This window comes from Nicotiana tomentosiformis, chromosome 1, assembly GCF_000390325.3.
Source record: "Nicotiana tomentosiformis chromosome 1, ASM39032v3, whole genome shotgun sequence".
NCBI classification, from domain to species: domain Eukaryota; kingdom Viridiplantae; phylum Streptophyta; class Magnoliopsida; order Solanales; family Solanaceae; genus Nicotiana; species Nicotiana tomentosiformis.
The window spans coordinates 39,167,115-39,190,109 of record NC_090812.1 but is presented as its reverse complement, the minus strand read 5'-3'; the positions used below and the strand labels follow the sequence as shown (position 1 = coordinate 39,190,109).

The 22,995-nt window shown below is 39.5% G+C and overlaps 1 protein-coding gene across 3 annotated transcripts; it reads left to right on the top strand.

The window, feature by feature from the left end:
* Nucleotides 1-5,074: 5,074 nt before the first annotated feature.
* On the top strand, nucleotides 5,075-21,594 carry LOC104107700 (uncharacterized). 3 transcript variants are annotated; one of them, XM_070181496.1, is made up of 10 exons: nucleotides 5,075-5,518; nucleotides 6,219-6,488; nucleotides 6,682-6,808; nucleotides 17,619-17,680; nucleotides 17,796-18,023; nucleotides 19,361-19,482; nucleotides 20,379-20,517; nucleotides 20,734-20,923; nucleotides 21,035-21,155; nucleotides 21,241-21,594. In XM_070181496.1, the coding sequence occupies exons 1-8, from the start codon at nucleotides 5,129-5,131 to the stop codon at nucleotides 20,893-20,895; spliced, it is 1,500 nt and encodes a 499-aa protein (XP_070037597.1). In that variant the 5' UTR covers nucleotides 5,075-5,128; the 3' UTR covers nucleotides 20,896-20,923; nucleotides 21,035-21,155; nucleotides 21,241-21,594. The 3 variants fall into 3 exon arrangements, with proteins under 3 accessions (XP_070037597.1, XP_070037599.1, XP_070037600.1); XM_070181498.1 differs by having other exon boundaries at nucleotides 20,734-20,957; XM_070181499.1 differs by having other exon boundaries at nucleotides 5,076-5,518; nucleotides 6,292-6,488.
* Nucleotides 21,595-22,995: the final 1,401 nt, after the last annotated feature.

Here is a 22,995-nt window from a genome sequence, read left to right as displayed (position 1 = left end):
CATCTCAAATTCTTTTTTAAGATATTCAATTGCCTTTTGGAGCTCTTCTGGAGTTCCAACAAGATTATGTCATCAACATAAACAACAAGTATAATAAATTCTTAAGCCATTTTCTTTATAAAAATATATGGACAAATAACATCATTTATGTAACCTCTTTTCAGCATATATTCACTGAGGCGATTATACCACATGCGCTCAGATTGCTTTAAACCGTACAAACATCTTTGTAATCTGATTGAGTACATTTTTCGAGATTTTGAATATGTTTTAGGCATTTTAAATCCTTCAGGGATTTTCATGTAAATTTCATTATCAAGTGACCCGTATAAATAAGTTGTAACCACATCCATTAGATGTATTTCAAGCCTTTCACGTAAGGCTACACTAATGAGATATCGAAATGTTATGGCATCCATAACGGGTGAATATATTTCTTTATAATCGACTCCGGGTCGTTGTGAGAATCCTTGTGCAACAAGGCGAGCCTTGTATCTTTCAACTTCATTTTTATCATTCTTTTTTCGCACAAAAACCCATTTATGACCAACTGACTTTATACCAGCAAGTGTTTGGACTACTAGTCCAAACACCTCTCTTTTAGCAAGTGACTTCAATTCCGATTGAATTGACTCTTGCCATTTTGGCTAATCAGATCTTTGTCGACATTCTTCGACAGATCGGGGTTCAAGATTCTCACTATCTTGCATAATGCTAAGTGCAACATTATATGCAAAAATATTATCCACCATTATTTCAGATCGATTTAAATTAATCCCATCACTAGTAGAACTTATTAAAAGCTCCTTACTCACTTGAGTCTCGGGTTCATTGATTTCTTCAGGAATCTCAGAACTAATCAGATCTTGGGTCTCTTCAGGAGATCCCTTCATAATATCATTTTGATCATTTGTCGATATTTTTTTTCTAGGATTTCGATCCTTAGAACCCAAAGGCCTACCACGCTTCAGACGTGCTGTAGGTTCACTAGCTCTCATGCTAGTAGATGGTCCTGCTGGGACATCAATCCGGATAGGCACATTTTCTATAGGGATATGTGACTCAGTTATCCTTTTCAAATCAATAAATGCGTCTGACATTTTATTTACTATATTCTGTAAATGGATGATCTTATGGACCCCCTGATTACATATAGGGGTACGTGGATCAAAATGAGATAATGATAAAACTTTCCACACAATTTCTCTTTTGATTTCCTTTTTCTCTCTCCCTAATTATGAAAAATTTATTTCATCAAATCGACAATCTGCAAATCGAGAAGCAAATAAATCTCCTGTCAATGGTTCAAGATAGTGAATAATAGAGGGTGATTCAAACCCAACATATATTCCTAACCTTCTCAACGGGCCCATCTTACTGCGCTGTGATGGTGCTACCGGCACATATACAATACATCCAAAAATCCGTAGATGGGCAATATTTGATTCATGACCAAAAACTAATTATGACGGAGAATATTTATTATAATGTGTCGGTCTGAGACGGATAAGCGATGCTGTATGTAAGATAGCATGACCCCAAACAGTAGTGGGCAGTTTATTTTCATAAGTAGTGGTCTTGTTATCAACTGCAGGTGTTTAATAAATGACTCTGCAAGGCTATTTTGAGTATGAACATAAGCTACAAGATGTTCAACTTTTATCCCAACTGATAGACAGTAATCATCAAAAGCTTGAGATGAGAATTCTCAAACATTATCAAGGCGAATAGCCTTTATAGGATAATCTGGGAATTGTGTCCTTAATCGAATTATTTGGGCTAATAACTTTGCAAACGCCAGGTTGCGAGATGATAGTAGGCACACATGAGATCATCTTGAAGACGCATCTATTAGGACCATAAAATATTTAAACATCCCACTTGATGGGTGAATAAGTCCACATATATCCCCATGTATACATTCTAAAAAGGCAGGGGATTCAATGCCAACCTTCATTTGTGATGGTCTAGTAATCATTTTGCCTTGATAACAAGCATCATAAGAAAATTCATTATTTGTAAGAATCTTTAGGTTCTTTAATGGATGCTCACTCAAATTTTCAGTAATTCGTCTCATCATTATTGATCCAGGATGGCCCAAACGGCCATGCCAAAGCACAAAAGTATTTGAATCCGCAAACTTCTGGTTTACGATATAGTGTGCTTCAACTGTACTAATTTTTGAATAGTATAAGCCAAAAGATAAAGTTGGTAACTTTTCTACAATGCATTTCTGGCCAGAAATATTCTTTGTAATACAAAGATATTCCACGTTCATTTCATCTATTGTCTAAGCATGATACCTATTTTGGCGGATATCTATAAAACTCAACAAGTTTCTTCGGGACTTGGAGGAGAACAATGCATTGTCGATAATAAGTTTTGTTCCCTTAGACAGAAATATAATGGCTCTTCTGGAGCCTTCAATCAAATTTATATTACCAGAAATTGTTGAAACATTTGCTTTTTCCTTATGCAAATAAGAAAAGTATTTCTGATCTTTGAATATGGCATGAGTTGTTCCACTATCAATTACACAAATATCTTCATGATTGGTCTTTGATCCAAACATAATTTGAGGATTATCCATATTCTTCAAAATGACATAAACAAAATAAATATGATAGTAAACATTATTATCAAAGCATAACTTTTATTTATGTACAACAATTACATAACCATACTATCTACTACAAACAACAAAAATTAAAATATTTACATTTCTACAGATTCACTACCGATCACATGACTTGTTTCTCCTTCTGGGAGTGCAAAGTAATCAACTACATTTAAATGCGTGAAGTCTAAATTATCTTCAGAAATAAAATTTGCTTCAGCATTTTTCTCTGCTTCTTTAGGGAGGCTTGATACAGCTCAACCAGGTGCTTTGACGTACGACATGTACGTGACCAGTGTCCTTTTCCTCCACATCTATAGCATGCATTTTCTGGCTTTGCTGCTTGCACCGCTTCATGCTTTTGTTCCTTCCTTTTCCACTGCTGGTGGTGAGAAGTGTTCTTTGGTGCATTATTATTACCACGATTAGAGTTTTCTCCCCGACCACGACCATGACCACGACCGGGGCCACATCCTCTTTCACGCTTAGCTTGGTGGAAGTTCGTCTCATTCACTTCAGGGAATGGACAAGAACCAGTAGGTCGGCTCATTAATAGCCCATTATGTTTTTCGGTTACAAGAAGATGTGAGATAAGTTCAAAATACTTTTTGAATCCCATCTCTCTATATTGTTGCTGCAGGAGCATATTTGAGGCATGAAAAGTGGTGAAATTTTTTTGCAACATATCATGATCAGTAATATTATCACCACATAGTTTCAATTGGAAAATAATTCTAAACATAGCAGAATTATACTCACTGATAGATTTAAAATCTTGTAACCTTAGATGAGTCCAATCATAACGTACCTGTGGAAGAACGACCATCTTCAGGTGATCATATCTATCTTTCATATTATTCCACAGTATGACTGGATCTTTAACAGTAAGATATTCTATATTCAGGCCCTCATCTAGGTGATGGCGTAGAAATATCATTGCTTTGGCACGATCTTGGTTTGATGCCTGATTTTTATCTTTGATGGTGTCTGCCAGACCCATCACATCAAGATGAATTTCGGCATCAAGCACCCAAGACATGTAGCTTTTGCCCGATATATCCAGGACTACAAACTCAAGTTTATAAAGATTTGATATTATTTAGAAAAAGAAAGTTCGTACCTCTGATACTTTCAAAGTATTTTCTCGAGATGGCAGAGTCTCGTGCTGATAACGTGTTAAAAAATAAAGACTATAAAGTAAAGACTGTTATAAAATAAAAACTATAAAGTAAAAACAAGTATATGGAGAAACTGATATATTATTTAAACTTCAAAGTTATGTACATAATGAACTGAAAACTCCTCTATTTATAGAAGAAAGGAAGCAACTGCGAGGCTTTTCAGGAAGCAGCTGCAAGGCTTTTCTTTAGCTGCTTGTAAGCTGTCTGCATGAGCTGCTTGCAACCTGCTTGTTTAATAAGAAGTTGTTGCAAATTATTTCATTGAGCTGCTTGCAACCTACCTGTTTAATAGCTGATTGTAGATAAACTTCAACAGAGTACTAAATGGATAATTTTCTTCAGAAAAATTATCTACAGCTAAGTAATAAATTGACTTCTACAATAATTATTTTCATAACAAATTTGAGTCTTTTTACTAATATGTTTTTTTGGGCCACAATCCGTCGTACAAGCATTATAAAAAATTGTCTGCTATAGACTCAAAGGTAAAAAATGATCTCTCGTCTTTCAATTTATTCTTCTTCTTGCCGCGTGTCTCTTCGTCAATATCGTTAGTGCTACTCAACAGGCCTTTCTTTATCATCAAAATAAACTGGATTTCTCTATGGTTGAGAGAGTGAGTAACTTCAATTTTGCAAACAGAGTTAGGTATGATCTGAGAAGCTGCTCCACTTACAATGTTTAAGGCAAGGGAAATAGCCTTCTCATTATGGCAAATGTGACTAGGGATTAAGGGGGTGTAGATTGCTCGAATTGGACTGATTAAGAGAGCATACGCAAAAATAACCACATTACTTCCGGTCAAAGTATTTTTAAAGTGTGCACTTAAGGATGTGGCTTAGCATCAATTAAGTAAATGAAAATCATGAAAGATCTGCCTACGAGGTAGCAGTAAATTCTCGAACCTCTTCTTGACATAGATTAAACAAGATATAATTTACAAAGCCAGGATTTATCTCCATGCCTTCGCTTAATAAATGCTCAAATCATCATTGAGAGAAGAGCACCTTTAGCAAATAAACTACGAATCTAAGTGCAGTAGATAAAAAAAAGGTTCTTCTGTTTTGCCGCTATAGTATTTTCAAAGCAGTTTGCAGCTCAAACTAATAAAGTTTGTCCTAAAATTTGACCTTTTATCACCTAGAATTGGTGCACGAGAGTTAAAGAGGTCAACTTTTTAGGACTAAAAAGTCAAAATAAGAAACTTACGGACTAAAATACCATTTTAATCTATTAGTTACTCATCATAGATAAATAGGAGTAATAACATTAGCATTATCCTACGTATGTTGTCTTGTCTGATATCTGAGCCCTTCGTTTGTTCCCTCCAATGACCAGCGCTTGCAGCAACAACCCCCTCATCTCCTCTTCCTTCCTTCTCCATTCTCTCAAATCTCCAAATGTATCCATTTTCTTCCCCAAATTCTCCAACCCAATTTCATCAATTCCCTACATTCAAATGAACTCCAACAACAAATCACCTATAGGAAATTCCAAGAATCCCACACAAAGAAGAAGTAAAAGTCCAGGAAAATACAAACCCAGATATGGAACTTCAAGGAAATCAACTCTGAAGAAAAGTTTGAGTCAAGAACAAGTTAATTTCACTAAACCAATTCCTGAAGATCCTGTGGTTGGTATTATTGGAGGTGGCATGTCTGGCCTTGCCTGTGCTCTTTACTTGGAGAAAAGGGGCATTCGCTCCACTGTTTTTGACACGGTTCGTTATGCCCTTTCCCCTTTTTACTATTTTTCTATTTGGGTTAGAATAAGAAGCTGTTCTGTTAAAATAACTAATTTATTCTCTTGAAAGGACGCTTTCATATAGTACTAACTCTATCTCGGTTTAGTTTTTCCATTTCGTTTTAACACGACCATGAAGGTAATAGTTGAAGTTTTTAGCTGTATTGAAATGAAATTGAATCCAAAACTAGCATAAAGTTGTCTTCTTTAAGTAATTTGAAAAGAAAAAAAAAGATTACTTTATAAGTACTTTTAAATAGGAAATTGCCAAAAAAAAGACAAATGTAGTGAGAAGTGTACTTAATTGAATTGAATCCGAAGATTTGGTTGTCCACTACCTAATGTTTTTATGCACTTGAATTTTGAACATTAAGACAAACTACAGCTGGCAAGCATTTGTTTTCAACAGTTTTTCATCAAAAATTTACTATCTTAGCCATTTCTTTTTCTCTAAATGTGTATGGCAAAATTTTACTTGTTACTCTGTCCAACATGGCATAATCCTCAAGCAGAAGATTTTAGCGGTTGCTATTGGGAAATTGTTTCTTATCGGTGAAGTCTAAATTTAGTGCCGTCCAGTTGATTATCTTTATCTTTGACAGTTTTTGTTAGAGTTATATAATGAGGCACAATAGAAGAATGCATCTGGTGTATCTTATTATGTTCGGTTGCTTTAGGGAATACATGGGTTGGGAGGAAGAATGGGAACGAGAATGATTGATCATCAGCCTTTGATATTTGACCATGCAGCTCAGTTCTTCACGGTGACCAACCCGAAATTTGTCGAGCTAGTTGATGACTGGTTGAAGAGGGGTTTGGTTCGGGAATGGCAGGGTACAATTGGCGAGCTTGAACTTGGTGGGCATTTTGTTCCATTTCCTTCTTCGCCTCCCAAATATATAGGGGTCAATGGAATGCGCCCACTTGCGGATTCATTACTATCTCAGGTGCACAACCTTTTGTGTTATACTAAATATTTTTCTTCACATAATGCATCCATTCAACTAAGCCAAACATTCCCTTCAGTTCTGTTTGTTGAGAATGCATGCTTTGTATGAATAATGGACAGAGAAAAAATGTATTCATTCTTTTGGGTGCTATTTCCTCTCAATGTTATAAAAGTTTGATGTGTTTGGGCAGACTTCTTTGGTCAATGTGGTACGCCCTTGTTGGGTAAGTACACTTGAACCATTTAACGGGACGTGGCACTTGAGTGAGAAGGAAAAGCCTTGTGGGCAGTTTGATGCAATTGTCATTGCACATAATGGTAATTATTTTCAATTTTCTAGTAGTTTTGCCTTTTTGATAGTCTTTTCTTTTGCAAGAATTAGCAAATTTCTAATATGCTAAATCAAACCCTCATTTAGTTTATCTCTTTCATTTCTTCTGTCTAAGAGCACAAAAGTGAGGTGGTGGTGAAAGACAAAATGCTCCTATTTCCTGCCCTATATTTCATAGCCTTCCCTCCTCATTGCTATGGTTAGGAGTTGTTGAAGTAAACCAATTTGTTCTCGTCCACAATAAAATTATTTTACTTCTTAACACTATATTATGTGTGTTTTCGGGTTTTCAACTTATATGTAATAGAAAACCAGAAAACTGTCTCCCTTTTTTTTTTTTTTTTTGGTGATCAAGTAAATTAATCTTCCCGTTTCATTGAAAATAAATGATATGAGGTTTTACTCATATTGTGTCAGAGGAATACATATGTCATCATGATGTCGTAATCAATGAGGAGTGGAGGCATTCTTAGATTGTTTCCATTATACAATAAAAAGTAGAAGTATAGATATCTTAAAAGGTCTGTGTGTAAGTTCTAGGTGTTTAACTTGAGAAAAAAGGTGACCGGCCGGTTTTCAATCCGGGTCGGTTACCGGTTTTTTCAAACCGGGCTTAACGGGTCCGGGTTCATCTAGGTAAAAATGAACCGGAAGGGTTACGGGTCCAAGGGACACTTGAGTGAGAAGGAAAAGCCTTGTGGGCAGTTTGATGCAATTGTCATTGCACATAATGGTAATTATTTTCAATTTTCTAGTAGTTTTGCCTTTTTGATAGTCTTTTCTTTTGCAAGAATTAGCAAATTTTTAATATGCTAAATCAAACCCTTATTTAGTTTATCTCTTTCATTTCTTCTGTCTAAGAGCACAATAGTGAGGTGGTGGTGAAAGACAAAATGCTCCTATTTCCTGCCCTATATTTCATAGCCTTCCCCTCCTCATTGCTATGGTTAGGAGTTGTTGAAGTAAACCAATTTGTTCTCGTCCACAATAAAATTATTTTACTTCTTATCACTATATTATGTGTGTTTTCGGGTTTTCAACTTATATGTAATAGAAAAACCTTCGTTTCCCATAAAACTGTCTCCCTGTTTTTTTTTTTTTTTTTTTTTTGGTGATCAAGTAAATTAATCTTCCTGTTTCATTGAAAATAAATGATATGAGGTTTTACTCATATTGTGTCAGAGGAATACATATGTCATCATGATGTTGTAATCAATGAGGAGTGGAGGCATTCTTAGATTGTTTCCATTATACAATAAAAAGTAGAAGTATAGATATTTTAAAAGGTCTGTGTGTAAGTTCTAGGTGTTTAACGGATGGGCCGGGCCGGTCCGGGTTGAGAAAAAAGGTGACCGGCCGGTTTCCAATCCAGGTCGGTTACCGGTTTTTTCAAACCGGGCTTAACGGGTCCGGGTTCATCTAGGTAAAAAATGAACCGGAAGGGTTACGGGTCCAAGGGGCACTTGAGTGAGAAGGAAAAGCCTTGTGGGCAGTTTGATGCAATTGTCATTGCACATAATGGTAATTATTTTCAATTTTCTAGTAGTTTTGCCTTTTTGATAGTCTTTTCTTTTGCAAGAATTAGCAAATTTCTAATATGCTAAATCAAACCCTCATTTAGTTTATCTCTTTCATTTCTTCTGTCTAAGAGCACAAAAGTGAGGTGGTGGTGAAAGACGCTCCTATTTCCTGCCCTATATTTCATAGCCTTCCCTCCTCATTGCTATGGTTAGGAGTTGTTGAAGTAAACCAATTTGTTCTCGTCCACAATAAAATTATTTTACTTCTTATCACTATATTATGTGTGTTTTCGGGTTTTTAACTTATATGTAATAGAAAACCAGAAAACTGTCTCCCTGTTTTTTTTTTTTTTTTTGGTGATCAAGTAAATTAATCTTCCTGTTTCATTGAAAATAAATGATATGAGGTTTTACTCATATTGTGTCAGAGGAATACATATGTCATCATGATGTCGTAATCAATGAGGAGTGGAGGCATTCTTAGATTGTTTCCATTATACAATAAAAAGTAGAAGTATAGATATCTTAAAAGGTCTGTGTGTAAGTTCTAGGTGTTTAACTTGAGAAAAAAGGTGACCGGCCGGTTTTCAATCCGGGTCGGTTACCGGTTTTTTCAAACCGGGCTTAACGGGTCCGGGTTCATCTAGGTAAAAATGAACCGGAAGGGTTACGGGTCCAAGGGGCACTTGAGTGAGAAGGAAAAGCCTTGTGGGCAGTTTGATGCAATTGTCATTGCCCATAATGGTAATTATTTTCAATTTTCTAGTAGTTTTGCCTTTTTGATAGTCTTTTCTTTTGCAAGAATTAGCAAATTTTTAATATGCTAAATCAAACCCTCATTTAGTTTATCTCTTTCATTTCTTCTGTCTAAGAGCACAATAGTGAGGTGGTGGTGAAAGACAAAATGCTCCTATTTCCTGCCCTATATTTCATAGCCTTCCCTCCTCATTGCTATGGTTAGGAGTTGTTGAAGTAAACCAATTTGTTCTCGTCCACAATAAAATTATTTTACTTCTTATCACTATATTATGTGTGTTTTCGGGTTTTCAACTTATATGTAATAGAAAATCAGAAAACTGTCTCCCTGTTTTTTTTTTTTTTTTTTGGTGATCAAGTAAATTAATCTTCCTGTTTCATTGAAAATAAATGATATGAGGTTTTACTCATATTGTGTCAGAGGAATACATATGTCATCATGATGTCGTAATCAATGAGGAGTGGAGGCATTCTTAGATTGTTTCCATTATACAATAAAAAGTAGAAGTATAGATATCTTAAAAGGTTTGTGTGTAAGTTCTAGGTGTTTAACTTGAGAAAAAAGGTGACCGGCCGGTTTCCAATCCGGGTCGGTTACCGATTTTTTCAAACCGGGCTTAACGGGTCCGGGTTCATCTAGGTAAACAATGAACCGGAAGGGTTACGGGTCCAAGGGGCACTTGAGTGAGAAGGAAAAGCCTTGTGGGCAGTTTGATGCAATTGTCATTGCACATAATGGTAATTATTTTCAATTTTCTAGTAGTTTTGCCTTTTTGATAGTCTTTTCTTTTGCAAGAATTAGCAAATTTTTAATATGCTAAATCAAACCCTCATTTAGTTTATCTCTTTCATTTCTTCTGTCTAAGGGCACAATAGTGAGGTGGTGGTGAAAGACAAAATGCTCCTATTTCCTGTCCTATATTTCATAGCCTTCCCTCCTCATTGCTATGGTCAGGAGTTGTTGAAGTAAACCAATTTGTTCTCGTCCACAATAAAATTATTTTACTTCTTATCACTATATTATGTGTGTTTTCGGGTTTTCAACTTATATGTAATAGAAAAACCTTTGTTTCCCATAAAACTGTCTCCCTGTTTTTTTTTTTTTTTTTGGTGATCAAGTAAATTAATCTTCCTGTTTCATTGAAAATAAATGATATGAGGTTTTACTCATATTGTGTCAGAGGAATACATATGTCATCATGATGTCGTAATCAATGAGGAGTGGAGGCATTCTTAGATTGTTTCCATTATACAATAAAAAGTAGAAGTATAGATATCTTAAAAGGTCTGTGTGTAAGTTCTAGGTGTTTAACGGGTGGGCTGGGCCGGTCCGGGTTGGGCACCCATAGCCTGCCCTGCATCCTCAATGCACCATCATCTCCAATAGTGACCTCCTTAGCATCACCGTGCTGAAACGTGTCCTTAAGGACAAGTAGATGGGGGTCATCATACTGACGCTCCCTGATACGATCATAAAGAGAAGATCGAGAGACCACACAAGCCAATATTCGACTCGGCTCAGAAATATCCAATCTAACAAACTGGCTGGCTAAGGCCTGAACATCCAACGCCAATGGCCTCTCTGCTGCTGGTAGATATGCTAAGCTCCCTAAACTCTCCGCCCTGCGACTCAAAGCATCGGCTACCACATTGGCCTTCCCGGGATGGTACAAAATGGTGATATCATAATCCTTAAGCAGCTCCAACCACCTCCGCTGACGCAAGTTAAGATCCTTCTGTTTGAACAGATGCTGCAAACTCCAGTGATCGGTGTAGATCTCACAAGAGACACCGTACAAATAGTGCCGCCACATCTTCAAGGCATGAACAATAGCTGCTAACTCGAGGTCGTGGATAGGATAGTTCTTTTCATGCACCTTCAGTTGTCTGGAGCGCGTAGGCAATCACCCTACCGTCCTACATCAACACCGCGCCGAGACCAATCCGCAACGCATCACAATATACAGTATAAGATCCTGAACCTGTAGACAATACCAATACTGAGGCTGTAGTCAAAGCTGTCTTGAGCTTTTGAAAGCTCTCCTCACACTCCTCTGTCCACATAAAGGGAGCACCTTCTGGGTCAGCCTGGTCATGTGCTGCAATAGATGAGAAACCCTCTACAAATCGACGGTAATACCCCGCCAAACCAAGAAAACTCCGGATCTTCATAGCTGAGGACGGTCTGGGCCAACTCTGCACTGCTTCAACCTTTTTCGGATCCACCTTGATCCCATCACTCGATACTACATGACCAAAAAATGCCACTGAGTCTAGCTAAAACTCACACATATAACCTCTTTTCTCTCAAGGCTTGAAGCACAGTCATCAGGTGCTGCTCATGATCCTCCCGAGTCCGGGAGTACACCAGAATGTCGTCAATAAACACAACGACGAATCAGTCAAGATAGGATCGGAACACACTGTGGCACTGTGCATCAAGTGCATAAATGCTGCTGGGGCGTTGGTCAGCCCAAATGACATCACAAGGAACTCGTAGTGACCATACCGAGTCCTAAAAGAAGTCTTCGGGGTATCTGGCTCCCGAATCTTCAACTGATGATAGCCTGAACGTAAGTCAATCTTGGAAAACACTCTGGCACTCTGTAGCTGATCAAATAAGTCATCAATACGAGGCAATGGATACCTGTTCTTCACTGTAACTTTGTTCAGCTGGCGATAATCAATGCACATATGCATAGAACCATCCTTTTTCTTCACAAACAAGACAAGAGCACCCCAAGGTGACACACTGGGCCGAATGAAGCCCTTATCAAGCAACTCCTGTAGCTGCTCCTTCAACTCCTTCAACTTAGGAGGAGCCATACGATATGGAGGAATAGAGATGGGCTGAGTGCCCGGCAACAAATCAATGCCAAAATCAATATCTCTGTCGGGCGGCATGCCCGAAAGATCAGCTGGAAAAACATCCGGAAAGTCCCTCACTACTGGAACTGACTCAACTGTAGGGGTATCACTACTGACGTCTCTCACATAAGCTAGATACGCGTCACACCCCTTCTCAACCATTCGTTGAGCTTTAAGAAATGAAATAACTCTGCTGGGAGTATACTCTAAGGTACCTCTCCACTTTAATCGCGGTAATCCTGGCATAGCCAGCGTCACGGTTTTGGCGTGACAATCAAGAATAGCATAATGGGGCGACAACCAGTCCATGCCCAAAATAATATCAAAGTCTATCATGCTGAGCAATAATAAATCGGCTCTGGTCTCAAAACCACTAAGAACAACCAAACACGACCGATACACACGGTCCACAACAAGAGAATCTCCCACAGGTGTAGACACATAAACAGGAGAGCTCAAAGAATCACGAGATACGCCCAAATACGGGAAAAAATAAGAGGACACATAGGAATAAGTGGAGCCTGGGACAAATAAAACTGACGCATCTCTATGGCAAACCGGAACAATACCTGTAATGACAGAGTCGGAAGCAACTGCCTCTGTACGAGCAAGAAGAGCATAATATCTGGCCTGGCCTCTCCCTCTAGGGCGACCTCGACCTCCCCGACCTCCACCTCGAGCTGACGGAGCAGGTGGGGCGGTAGCTGGTGTTGTAATCATAGCCTGAGGATCCGGTGGAGCGCGCGGTAGCTGAGAAGTCTGTGGAGGTGCACCCCTCCTAAGTCTGGGGCAATCCCTCACCATATGGCGAGTGTCGCCACACTCAAAACAAGCTCTCGGAGGGCGTGGCTGCTGTGACTGGCTCGGGCCATGTTTGCTGGACTGACCGCTAAAAGCACCCTGTGCAGGAGGCGCACTAGATACTAGCGGTGCATAATAAGGCTCCTGGGGCCTAGAAGGGACCGGAATACCACTGGCTGCTGGAAGAGCTGAATGAACGGGACGACTTCCATAGCCCCTACCATGGCGAACTGCAGCTGGGGCACGAGTACCACTATAAGTGCCAAACTCTCGAGACCTCTTGGCCTCCCTCTCCCGAGCAAGCATACCCTCCAATCTCCTGGCAATACTCACAACCTGCTGGTAAGAAATATCCATCTCCAACTCCCGGACCATGCTAAGCCTGATACCGGGGCGGAGTCCCTCAATAAATCGACGAACCCTCTCTCGAACTGTGGCAACCAAGGCTGGTGCATGTCGGGCCAAATTACTGAAGCAAACTGCATACTCTGACACAGTCATAGAACCCTGGCGCAATTGCTCAAATTCCGCCCGCCATGCGTCCCTGAGACTCTGGGGAACATACTCCCTCAAGAACATGTCCGAGAACTGAGTCCATGTAAGTGAAGTTGCCTCAACCGGACTACCCAACTCATAAGCACGCCACCACTGATAGGCTGCTCCTCTAAGCTGGAATGTAGTAAAAGAAACCCCACTCGACTCCGCTACGCCCATAGTACGGAGAATACGGTGACACTCCTCCAGAAAACCCTGAGCATCCTCTGAAGGTAGAGTGGTGGTACTTCTTGTACCTCTCAAGTCTGAGCTGCTCTGCCTCAGAAACTGCTGCCCTAACCTCGGACTGAGCTGGAGCTACCGGCTGCATCGGTATAATCTCTGGAACCTGGTCGACCTGAGCCCGCTGCTCTGGAGTACCGGCGACAAGAGTTTGTGCTCCTCTCCCGGCCTGAGATGTGGCAGGAGCAAGTGGAATCAATCCAGCCTGAGCTAAGGTGCTGAACATGCTCATAAACTGGGCTAGAGTCTCCTGGAGGGTTGGTGTAGCAACATGTATCTCAGGTGTCTGCCCTCCAGCTGGAGCTACTGGGGGCTCCTCTGTGGCAGCTCGTGCGGGTGCTCTGGCTGCACCGCGTGGACGTCCTCGACCTCTACCCGGCCCCGGCCTCTCGCGGCTCTAGCAAGGGGCGCGGGTGCTTGGTCATCAGATCCGCCTGTACGTGTCCTCACCATCTGTGAGAGAATAGAATACAGAAGTTTAGAATTTTTGAAGTCAACAATTTTCGCACGATAAGGAATCAAAGTAATGGAATTTTTTCCTAACAGTTCCATAGCCTCCCAAAGATAAGTACATGCGTCTCCGTACCGATCCGTGAAACTCTAATAAACCGGCTTGTGACTCACGACACCTATGAACCTAGAGCTCTGATACCAACTTGTCACGACCCAATTCTCCCTCCGTAAGACGTCGTGACGGCACCTAGTCTCTACGACTAGGTAAGCCTAACAAAAGCGGAAATAACAAAAATGGAAGCAAAACTTAACAACTAACTGCAACAGATAATTAAATAACTGGTAACAATGCCGCTCGACATTTACAATAACCAACACTTTAGTAATACACAATATTCCCAAAACCCGGAACATCATAAGTCACAAGCTACAGAAGGAAACTAGTATCTCTATACACCAGAGTCTAATAAAAGAAGCACGGAAGGTAAATGACATAGGAGAGAATAGAGTGGGACTCCGAGATTTGCGGACGCGACAGATGTACCATGAAGTCTCGGTACAACAGCAAGCACTCTCAGCTAGTAGCGGGGCTGATAAGAAGCACCTGGATCTGCACACAAAATATGTGCAGAAGAGTAGCATGAGTACACCACAACGGTACTCATTAAATGCCAAGCCTAACCTCGGTAGAGTAGTGACGAGATCAGGTCAGGGACCATTGGTATATAACAAATAAAGCAGGAGAATGTAGCAATATAATAAGAGACTGGAATTTAACAAAAAGGAAAACACAGCAAAATAGCAGCGCAACACACAGGAATAAACAACAGAGGATCTCCCGAGTTACCGCCTCGTAGTCTCAAAAGTAAATGTGCACGGAGAACTCCCGAGGTACTGCCTCGTAGTCTCAAAAGTAAATATGCAAGGAGAACTCTCAAGGTACCGCCTCGTAGTCTCAAAAGTAAATATGCAGGGAGAACTCCCGAGGTACCGCTTCGTAGTCTCAAAAGTAAACACACAGCTCAAACCGATAAATACAACAGTTAACATCAAGAATTCTACAGTTAAGACTGATAAAGGTCAAGGAGAAACAGGAAATCAACTAGGCATGCTGCACAGAGTTCAAATAAGCAGTTAAAGCACGTAGACATGCGATATTGGCTAAACAGGATAACTACACTTGCTAGTATAACTCAATTAAGTTTAAAAAACAGGTTACTACTCAGTAAAAATCGGATTTTACAACAAATGGCCCGTGTACGCACTCGTCACCTTACGTACATGACGCTCACATATCACAACAGTACCAAATCCTAAGGGGATTTCCCCCACACAAGGTTAGGCAAGCCACTTACCTCGAACCAAGCTCAATCAATTAGTAAGAATGCCCTTTCCTCGATTATCCGACTCCGAATGGCCCAAATCTAGCCAAAAACAATTACATACCATAAATACAACTATAATAGACTAATCTAATTAATGAAATCAAGACTTTAACAAAAATTTCGAAAATCGTTTTGTCTAGCCTTTCCGGGTCCACGTCTCGGAATCAGGTAAAAGTCACAAAATATGAACGCCCATTCGCTCACGAGTCTAACCATATCAAATTTGCTAAAATCCGACACCAAATGACCCTTCAAATCCCCAAAATTCACTTTTCAAATCCGTAACCTCAAACTCCCAAATTTCACCTAAAAAACATACCAACTAGGCGGGAAATCAGTGGGGAAATATCATTATTGAAGAAAAATGAATACAAGAAGCTTACCTCAGTAATCTCTTCAAAAACCTCCAAAGTCCGAGCTCAAAATGATGAAAATTGCCAAAAATCTCGAAGTCTCGCTTAAGTAGGTTCTGCCCGGGCATTTCCGCACCTGCGGAGCCTGGGCTCGCACCTGCGCGTCCACTTGTGTGAAAAAATGAGCGCTTCTGCGCAAACCACTTACTCCTATCTGCCCCCGCACCTGCGACCTATGATCCGCATCCGCGCTATCGCAGGTGCGGGAAAAATATCGCACCTGCGGACTCTGCTGATCCTCCTCACTTCCGCACCTGCGCTCCTCCTTCCGCACATGCGGATCCGCACCTGCGGACACCTCACCGCAGGTGCGATTACACCAGAAGCTTGAAAGCTTCGGCAACTCACACAAGTCCAATTTCGATCCGTTAAGCATCTGAAACTCACCCGAGGCCCCCGGACCTCAACCAAATATACCAACCAGTCCTAAAACATCACACGAACTTAGTCGAGCCCTTAAATCACATCAAACAACGCTAAAAACACGAATTGCACATCGATTCAAGCTTAATGAACTTCAAAGTTTCAAACTTCTACATCCGACGCCGAAACCTATCAAATCAAGTCCGATTGACCTCAAATTTTGCACACAAGTCATAATTGACATTACGGACCTACTCCAACTTCCGGAATCGGAATCCGACCCCGATATCAAAAAGTCCACTTCCGGTCAAACTTCCCAAAAATTCAATTTTCGCCATTTCAAGCTTAATTTAGCTACAGACCTCCACAACACAATCCGAACACGCTCTAAGTCCAAAATCACCCAACAGAGCTAACAGGACCGACGAAACTCCATTCCGGAGTCGTCTTCTGACAGTTCCAACTACGGTCAAAATCCTAAAGACTTAAACTTCCGTTTTAGGGACTAAGTGTCCCAAAACACTCCAAAACCACGAACAAAACCTCCCGGCAAGTCACATAAGCAGAAAAAGATACGGGGGAAGCAGTAAACAGGGGATCGGGGCTATTACTCTCAAAACGACCGGCCGGGTCGTTACAAGAAGTTGGCCCTCATGGAATTTGTGAAAATGTTATTTACTATAAAATAATTATTAGGATTTGAAGAATAAATTTTTAATGATAAAAAGTTGAACTGAGCCCATCAGCATTTAATTGGAACATAAGAAGAAAAAGCCTCGAAAGAACAAAGCTTTACTGAATTCCTAGATTCAACTTGATTCCAATATTCATGTACAAAAACATGTATAGCGCTCTCCCAAAAGATAAGACAAATATTGACATGGAAAAAAACGAGGATCATGGACCATTAAGCAGTTTCAAGACTAGACCAAGACGAAAATGATATATCAATTAAATGATGACTAATCTAGAACCTCCAAAATTAGACCCTAAGGCAAAATTAAGAACACCACCTATCCACTTCCGTTTCCTTTTACATTTTCCTTATTTTATATAAGCAAATACGAGATGGGTTTTGATGTTTAATTCGCCTTGGGGGCAGGCCAATTCTAAGTCCATTGAAAGGAAATAAAAAAGCCTTGGAGAAAATATATCTAGTACTAATTCCATGGAATTAGTCGAGATGCGTGCAATCTGGTCCGAATACCATGGTTATAAAAAAAAAAATCTAGTAGACTATATATGGAGGTGGAGGGGGCGTGACCTCTGCCAACGCATCCTGCTATTGATCTGGTCCTGCATCTTTTGATGATTTCGTCGTCTTTATTTGTAAGTTCTGTTGTTTCTTGGAATTTTATTTTTATGCATCCAGTCCACTAGAGAAAGCACAGTTGCTTGTACCTTCTGCATAATTGTGATTTCTCTTTGGCTACAAATGTATTTTGTTTTACATGTCACCAGGAAAATGTGCAAATAGATTGCTCGCATCATCAGGCTTACCTCTCATTGCAAGACAAATGAAGGTATTGGCAAATATTAGCTGGGCTTCTCAAATCAATGCATATGTAACTTGATTCTCTTCTTCTTTCCTATTTTATTATTTCAATTAATGATTTTGTTTTTGATAATATCTCTCAGAGACTTGAACTCAGTCCTATATGGGCTCTTCTTGCTGCATTTGAGGATCCTCTGCCTACTGCACTAAATGCAGAGTCCCTTCCCTTTGAAGGGGCTTTTGTAAAAGGAGTTGAATCTGTCTCATGGATGGCAAACAACACTAAGAAACTCTTAGGCAGAGATAGTGGTCCACAATGTTGGACATTTTTCAGCACTGCAGCATTTGGAAAGCAGAACAAAGTTCCCCAGGTCTCTTCTGTGACAATATTTTGAGCTCAAACTATAAATATCTCTAACGGCTTTGTTGTCTTGACCTTTCACTTTAGCCATAAAGTAATGGTAAATAGGGTTAGTTTATATAGTTGGAAAAATTGGATTTAATGAGTTATTCATTGATTGAAAGGGACCAGGTAACAGAGTGAAGGTTTTGCATATGCATGGAAAAACTGGCAAATGAGTGTGTTTTCATATCTCTGTCCACCATGCTTAGATCAAAGTTCAAACTGTCAACAAATAGTGCTAATTTAGAGGACCATGGGTTAAGAATTAATCATGTTTGAGAATAATATCAAAAACCATTCCATTTGACACACTTTGAAATTGACCAGGATAGGCTAGGTTTGTCTAGCAGTTAACTGTTACGGAACTGCTATTAACAATCCCTGTTTCTGAAGAAACAAACTGTGTAACATGTCAGTGTGGAACTCTATTAATCTAGGTCAGCAAGATATCATATCCTTGTCATAGCAAAACTTCAGCAATCATTCCCATGGTTATGGATGTTACCTGGATTTGGCCAAAGTCCAAAAGAATTCCAACATTAAATTTTATGTAGATATCAATAATGAGCCGGGGCAGGGGTAAGGTTTGCGTACACACTACCCTCCCCAAACCCCTCTTGTGGGATTTTACTGGGTCGTCGTCATTGTTGTTGTTGTATATCAATAATGAATCTAGTTCATCTTTTTCTTTTTTGATCTATCCTGAAAGCACAAGTATAGGTCCTAATTGTGCAAGGTAACCTATAAAATCTGTTAGTTTTTCCTCATCATTTACTTAATCCATTTTACACTCAAAAGAAATCAAAAGTGTGCAATTGGATTTGATCTCAAAGAGTATTCTCTTCAGCACTAAACCTCCATATTCACCTCATAAGTACCAACTCTAGTTCACTATTTGGTATGCTCTTCTTTCCTTAAGGAATTTCCTCCCTAGATCGACTGGTGTGATGGCTGGTCAATGGTCAATTCAGTTGGATTGGCCTGCCTTTCAGTCATGCTTATTATATTTGACCCTTGACAGCTGTATTAGTTTGAAGCTTTGAAGTGTTTCCGATCTTTAAGTTTGTTATGGATTCTTGGTTCTGAGCCAATTTTTAAGAGATGGTTAATTTTTTGTGATTTGTCGTAAATTGCTATATCAGCAGCCACATAAGAATTACCTGGACAGTGGTTGCTGAGGGAACTCTCAGGTGAAGAATGTATAGATTACTTATGGGGGGGGGGGGGGGGTTGTGCACGTACGCATGTCACATGTGTAGTGGCGCCATTGGACATACTCATGAATAATAAAATTTTGTTTAGCAGGAAAGTATTCCAGCTGCGACGGCAGAGAGAGTGAAGGAAGCTATGCTTGAGGGTGTTGAGAAGGCTCTAGGACTGTCAAAAAATTCACTCCAAAGGCCATTTTATACCAGATTACAACTATGGTATGAAGAAATGTTGAATAATCTAGTCAGAATGTATGCATATTGTCTCAAATGCTTAGTGCATAATGGAAAACTGAAATGAGGCCTATCACATTAGTGTCTGTTACTATGGCATAAAAATACTGCACCACTAGCAATTCAAATTTATCCTTATTCAGGACACATTTAGCACTTCTCAGTTTCTTCTATCTGGATCAATGGAATTGAATTTTCTGTATGACATGCACCAACACTTCAATTATATTACCTTCTCTGAAATGGAATTTTTTTATCTCCTCCTACATATTGTCTATAATTTTTGAGGGTGATACTTGATAGAGACTTCTCTTCATTGTTATTGATCATAAATTTCCAAATATAATTTCAATGAGGTTATTGATCTGTCAAATTCATATATTTTCCATTTCAATCTAAGCGTCTAAGCAACAGTTGGTGAACATTTAAGTGTAAGTTGGGAGTGGAGTGTGATTAGTAGGTGTCTCTCTTCTGAAGCTGCTAAAGTTTGTAGCAATGAGTGTATTTCTTATCACGGATGCATTATAGTTCCTGAAGAATGTTGGATATTTTATAGTTGAAACTGTTCTCAAAAAGAAAATACAAGCTCTGGGCAGTACTGAGGGCGTTTATTCATAAATGTCGTGCAAACTAGCTGTTCCTATGTTAGAATGAAAATTGGATTCGAACAATTGAATTTGGAGATTTGACTATGTATTCTAAGATCTGTGTGTGTTGCTTTACTTTAGAAATTGAATGAGCCAATCCCGTCAATGCCACTATTCCCTTTTCCTTTTCAGGGTTTTTCCACTTAGCTTTTTACCAAATCTATTGCAGAAGAAATTCTTTCCTGATATCCATCTGTAGTCATATTAGACTGGTTTATTTTACTTTTTTTGCAGGGGTGCAGCTCTTCCAACCAACACTCCTGGAATTCCATGCATCTTTGATCCTCAAGGAAGAGCTGGTATATGTGGTGACTGGCTGCTTGGCTCAAGTTTAGAAGCTGCAGCTATAAGTGGCATAGCTCTTGCTGATCATGTAATCCCTCTGAACTTCCTTGTTCTTACCGTCTCTTTCTGCTTATTGGCTTACTCTTATTATGATAAAATAGAGATCAGACTAATGTTTGCTTCTTTCACGGGGTACTCGTCCCATTGATGACCGGGGAATTTACTGTGATGTTTAAAGCAGAAAGGTTAATCCCAAACTTGTTATATGTTTTAAATGCTGACTGTCGTCGGGCCTTCCCTACAGATTGCAGATTACTTCGAACAAGGTGGACCGTGCTCAGATGAGTTTGCTGTTGGTTTGCACGATGAATATAAGCCACTTGGAGGACATGACATAGGGCAGTTCCCAGGACTGGAATCTGTTGATCAGACCACAAAGGCCCCGGCTTTAACACTCACTACATGAATTATCCTGAACCAGTTTTTTTTTTTTTGTAAGTTCTTAAGCAATTGTTGTTGGTAATTCAGGTTAGTTTTTTCTTTTCAATGTAGATATTTTCTTCTTTCTGCACACATTTTAATGCTCATTCTTATTTCCTACGAAGGACGATTAGTTGGTCAAAGCGAGTGAACAAAATAAGACTCACTATCAGAACAAGCAATCTGCTATGCTGATTATAGACATACTTGATCTTATATCACTTTTGCTTAGCAGCTCATGGAAAGGTACCAAATCTTCCGCATACTGGTAGTGCCTTCAGAATGATAACTATAGGATTTCAAGTTGGATATAACCTTGTTCTGCTTTCAGGTTCCTACTTGATGCCATATAATCGAAGCCGAATGGGATTTCCTGCACCTTCGTTCTTAGGTTGAAAAGAAAACTACTCAGAAGTCAAACCCTAATGTCATTTGAATCTCAGCTGGTGAGCAAGTTTACTAAATGTTGATTCAGAAAGAAATTTTTGTAGCTTGAATATGCAGTGCGGTGTAGATGCACGGCTACTATGAGTACATATGGATGATTTGGTAGGTATCCTAGAAAAATATTATTAGTAGGTAGGTAGTTTTTCCCAAGGAAATTATTCTTGACAATTCTGTGTTCTGGTCATAAAAGGACTGCCATTGCTATGAAGTTTGTGAATGAAAATAGTGTTATACTCGAGTCAGTAGCTGAAAGAACCATTTCTTGCTAAAGGAATACTCTTAAATAATACGAGAAAACCAGAATTATATCAAGCAAAGAACACTTTTTGCATTGTTGGTTAGACCTTACAGCAATGAACATCAAACTAACAAGATCTGCTTTAATGAAAGAGATTGTTATCATGGTCTTTTAACAATGAAAAACCTTACTGCGATACAAATTCAATTAACTGTGCATCAACTTGAAATAAGTTTGTCTTTCAAAATAATCTTCAGTGTAAGCAGACATTGGTTGGATTTCATTGCATAACGATGACCTACTATGCACGAACACAACTTGGAGGGGACTGCCACATTAGTTGTCTTATCAATTTAAATCGATAATGGCCAGAAGGAATGAGTGTCGAACTACACCATTTTCTCACACAGCCGTTACCTCAGATGGCATGACACAAGTACAGAGGACTGCCCTAGGTAGTGCTTACAAGTATAAGAATAGCAATTACATCTCGGTCTTAAACTCGGTCTTAAACAAGTTGTGGTCGATTATATGAATCATCACTTCTTTATTTAAGCTAAACTCATGGCGCTTAGAAGAACCATCAGGTTGGTCCTTTCACAAACAAGTAGCACCATTGTTGAGTTTCTTCCTAACAACCATTTGCGAAAATAGCATATCGTAGAGCAACGCAAAAAGCATATAGGAAGATCCTACCGAATACGTCCGGGACTACACCACGGGTCTAAAGACCAATTTCTATTCTATTCTCTAAAATTCTTATTTCTCTTTCCATTTACTAAGCCTCTTTTGCCCCTCAACTCCATCCAAATGTCGTTTAAGTATTTGACACACAAACCATTTAATAGTGGAGTATCAATTATAATAATATTGTACTTTACCTCTCTTTCGAATAATTAATGCCTTTTTATTTTCCAAAATGGAAAAAGGCAAAGCTAGCAGTTACGGCGGCCAAGACTGCAACTTTTAGTCATTTGTATGAGGAACTCGAGAGCCGAGGTGGGGATAAGAGGTTGTTCAGGTTAGTCAAGGCGCGTGACTTGGACCAAGTGAAGTGCATCAAGGACGAAGAAGGTAGAGTTTTGTTGGATGAGGGGCTTATCCGTCGGAGATGGCAGACATACTTCCATAGTCTCTTGAACGAGGAGGGGGATAAGAGCATTATACTGGGTGATTCGGAACTCTCCGGGAGTCGTTGTGACTTTGGGTATTGTAGGCGGATTAGAGTTGATGAAGTTGAGGGGGCTATGCGTAAGATGAGCAAGGGCAAAGCGACCGGGCCGGATGAAATCTCGATGAAGTTTTAGAAGAGAGCAGGCAAAACAGGCTTGGAATGGCTCACTAAATTATTTAATATCATTTTTAGAGCGAATAAGATTCCCGAAGAGTGGAGGCGGAGCA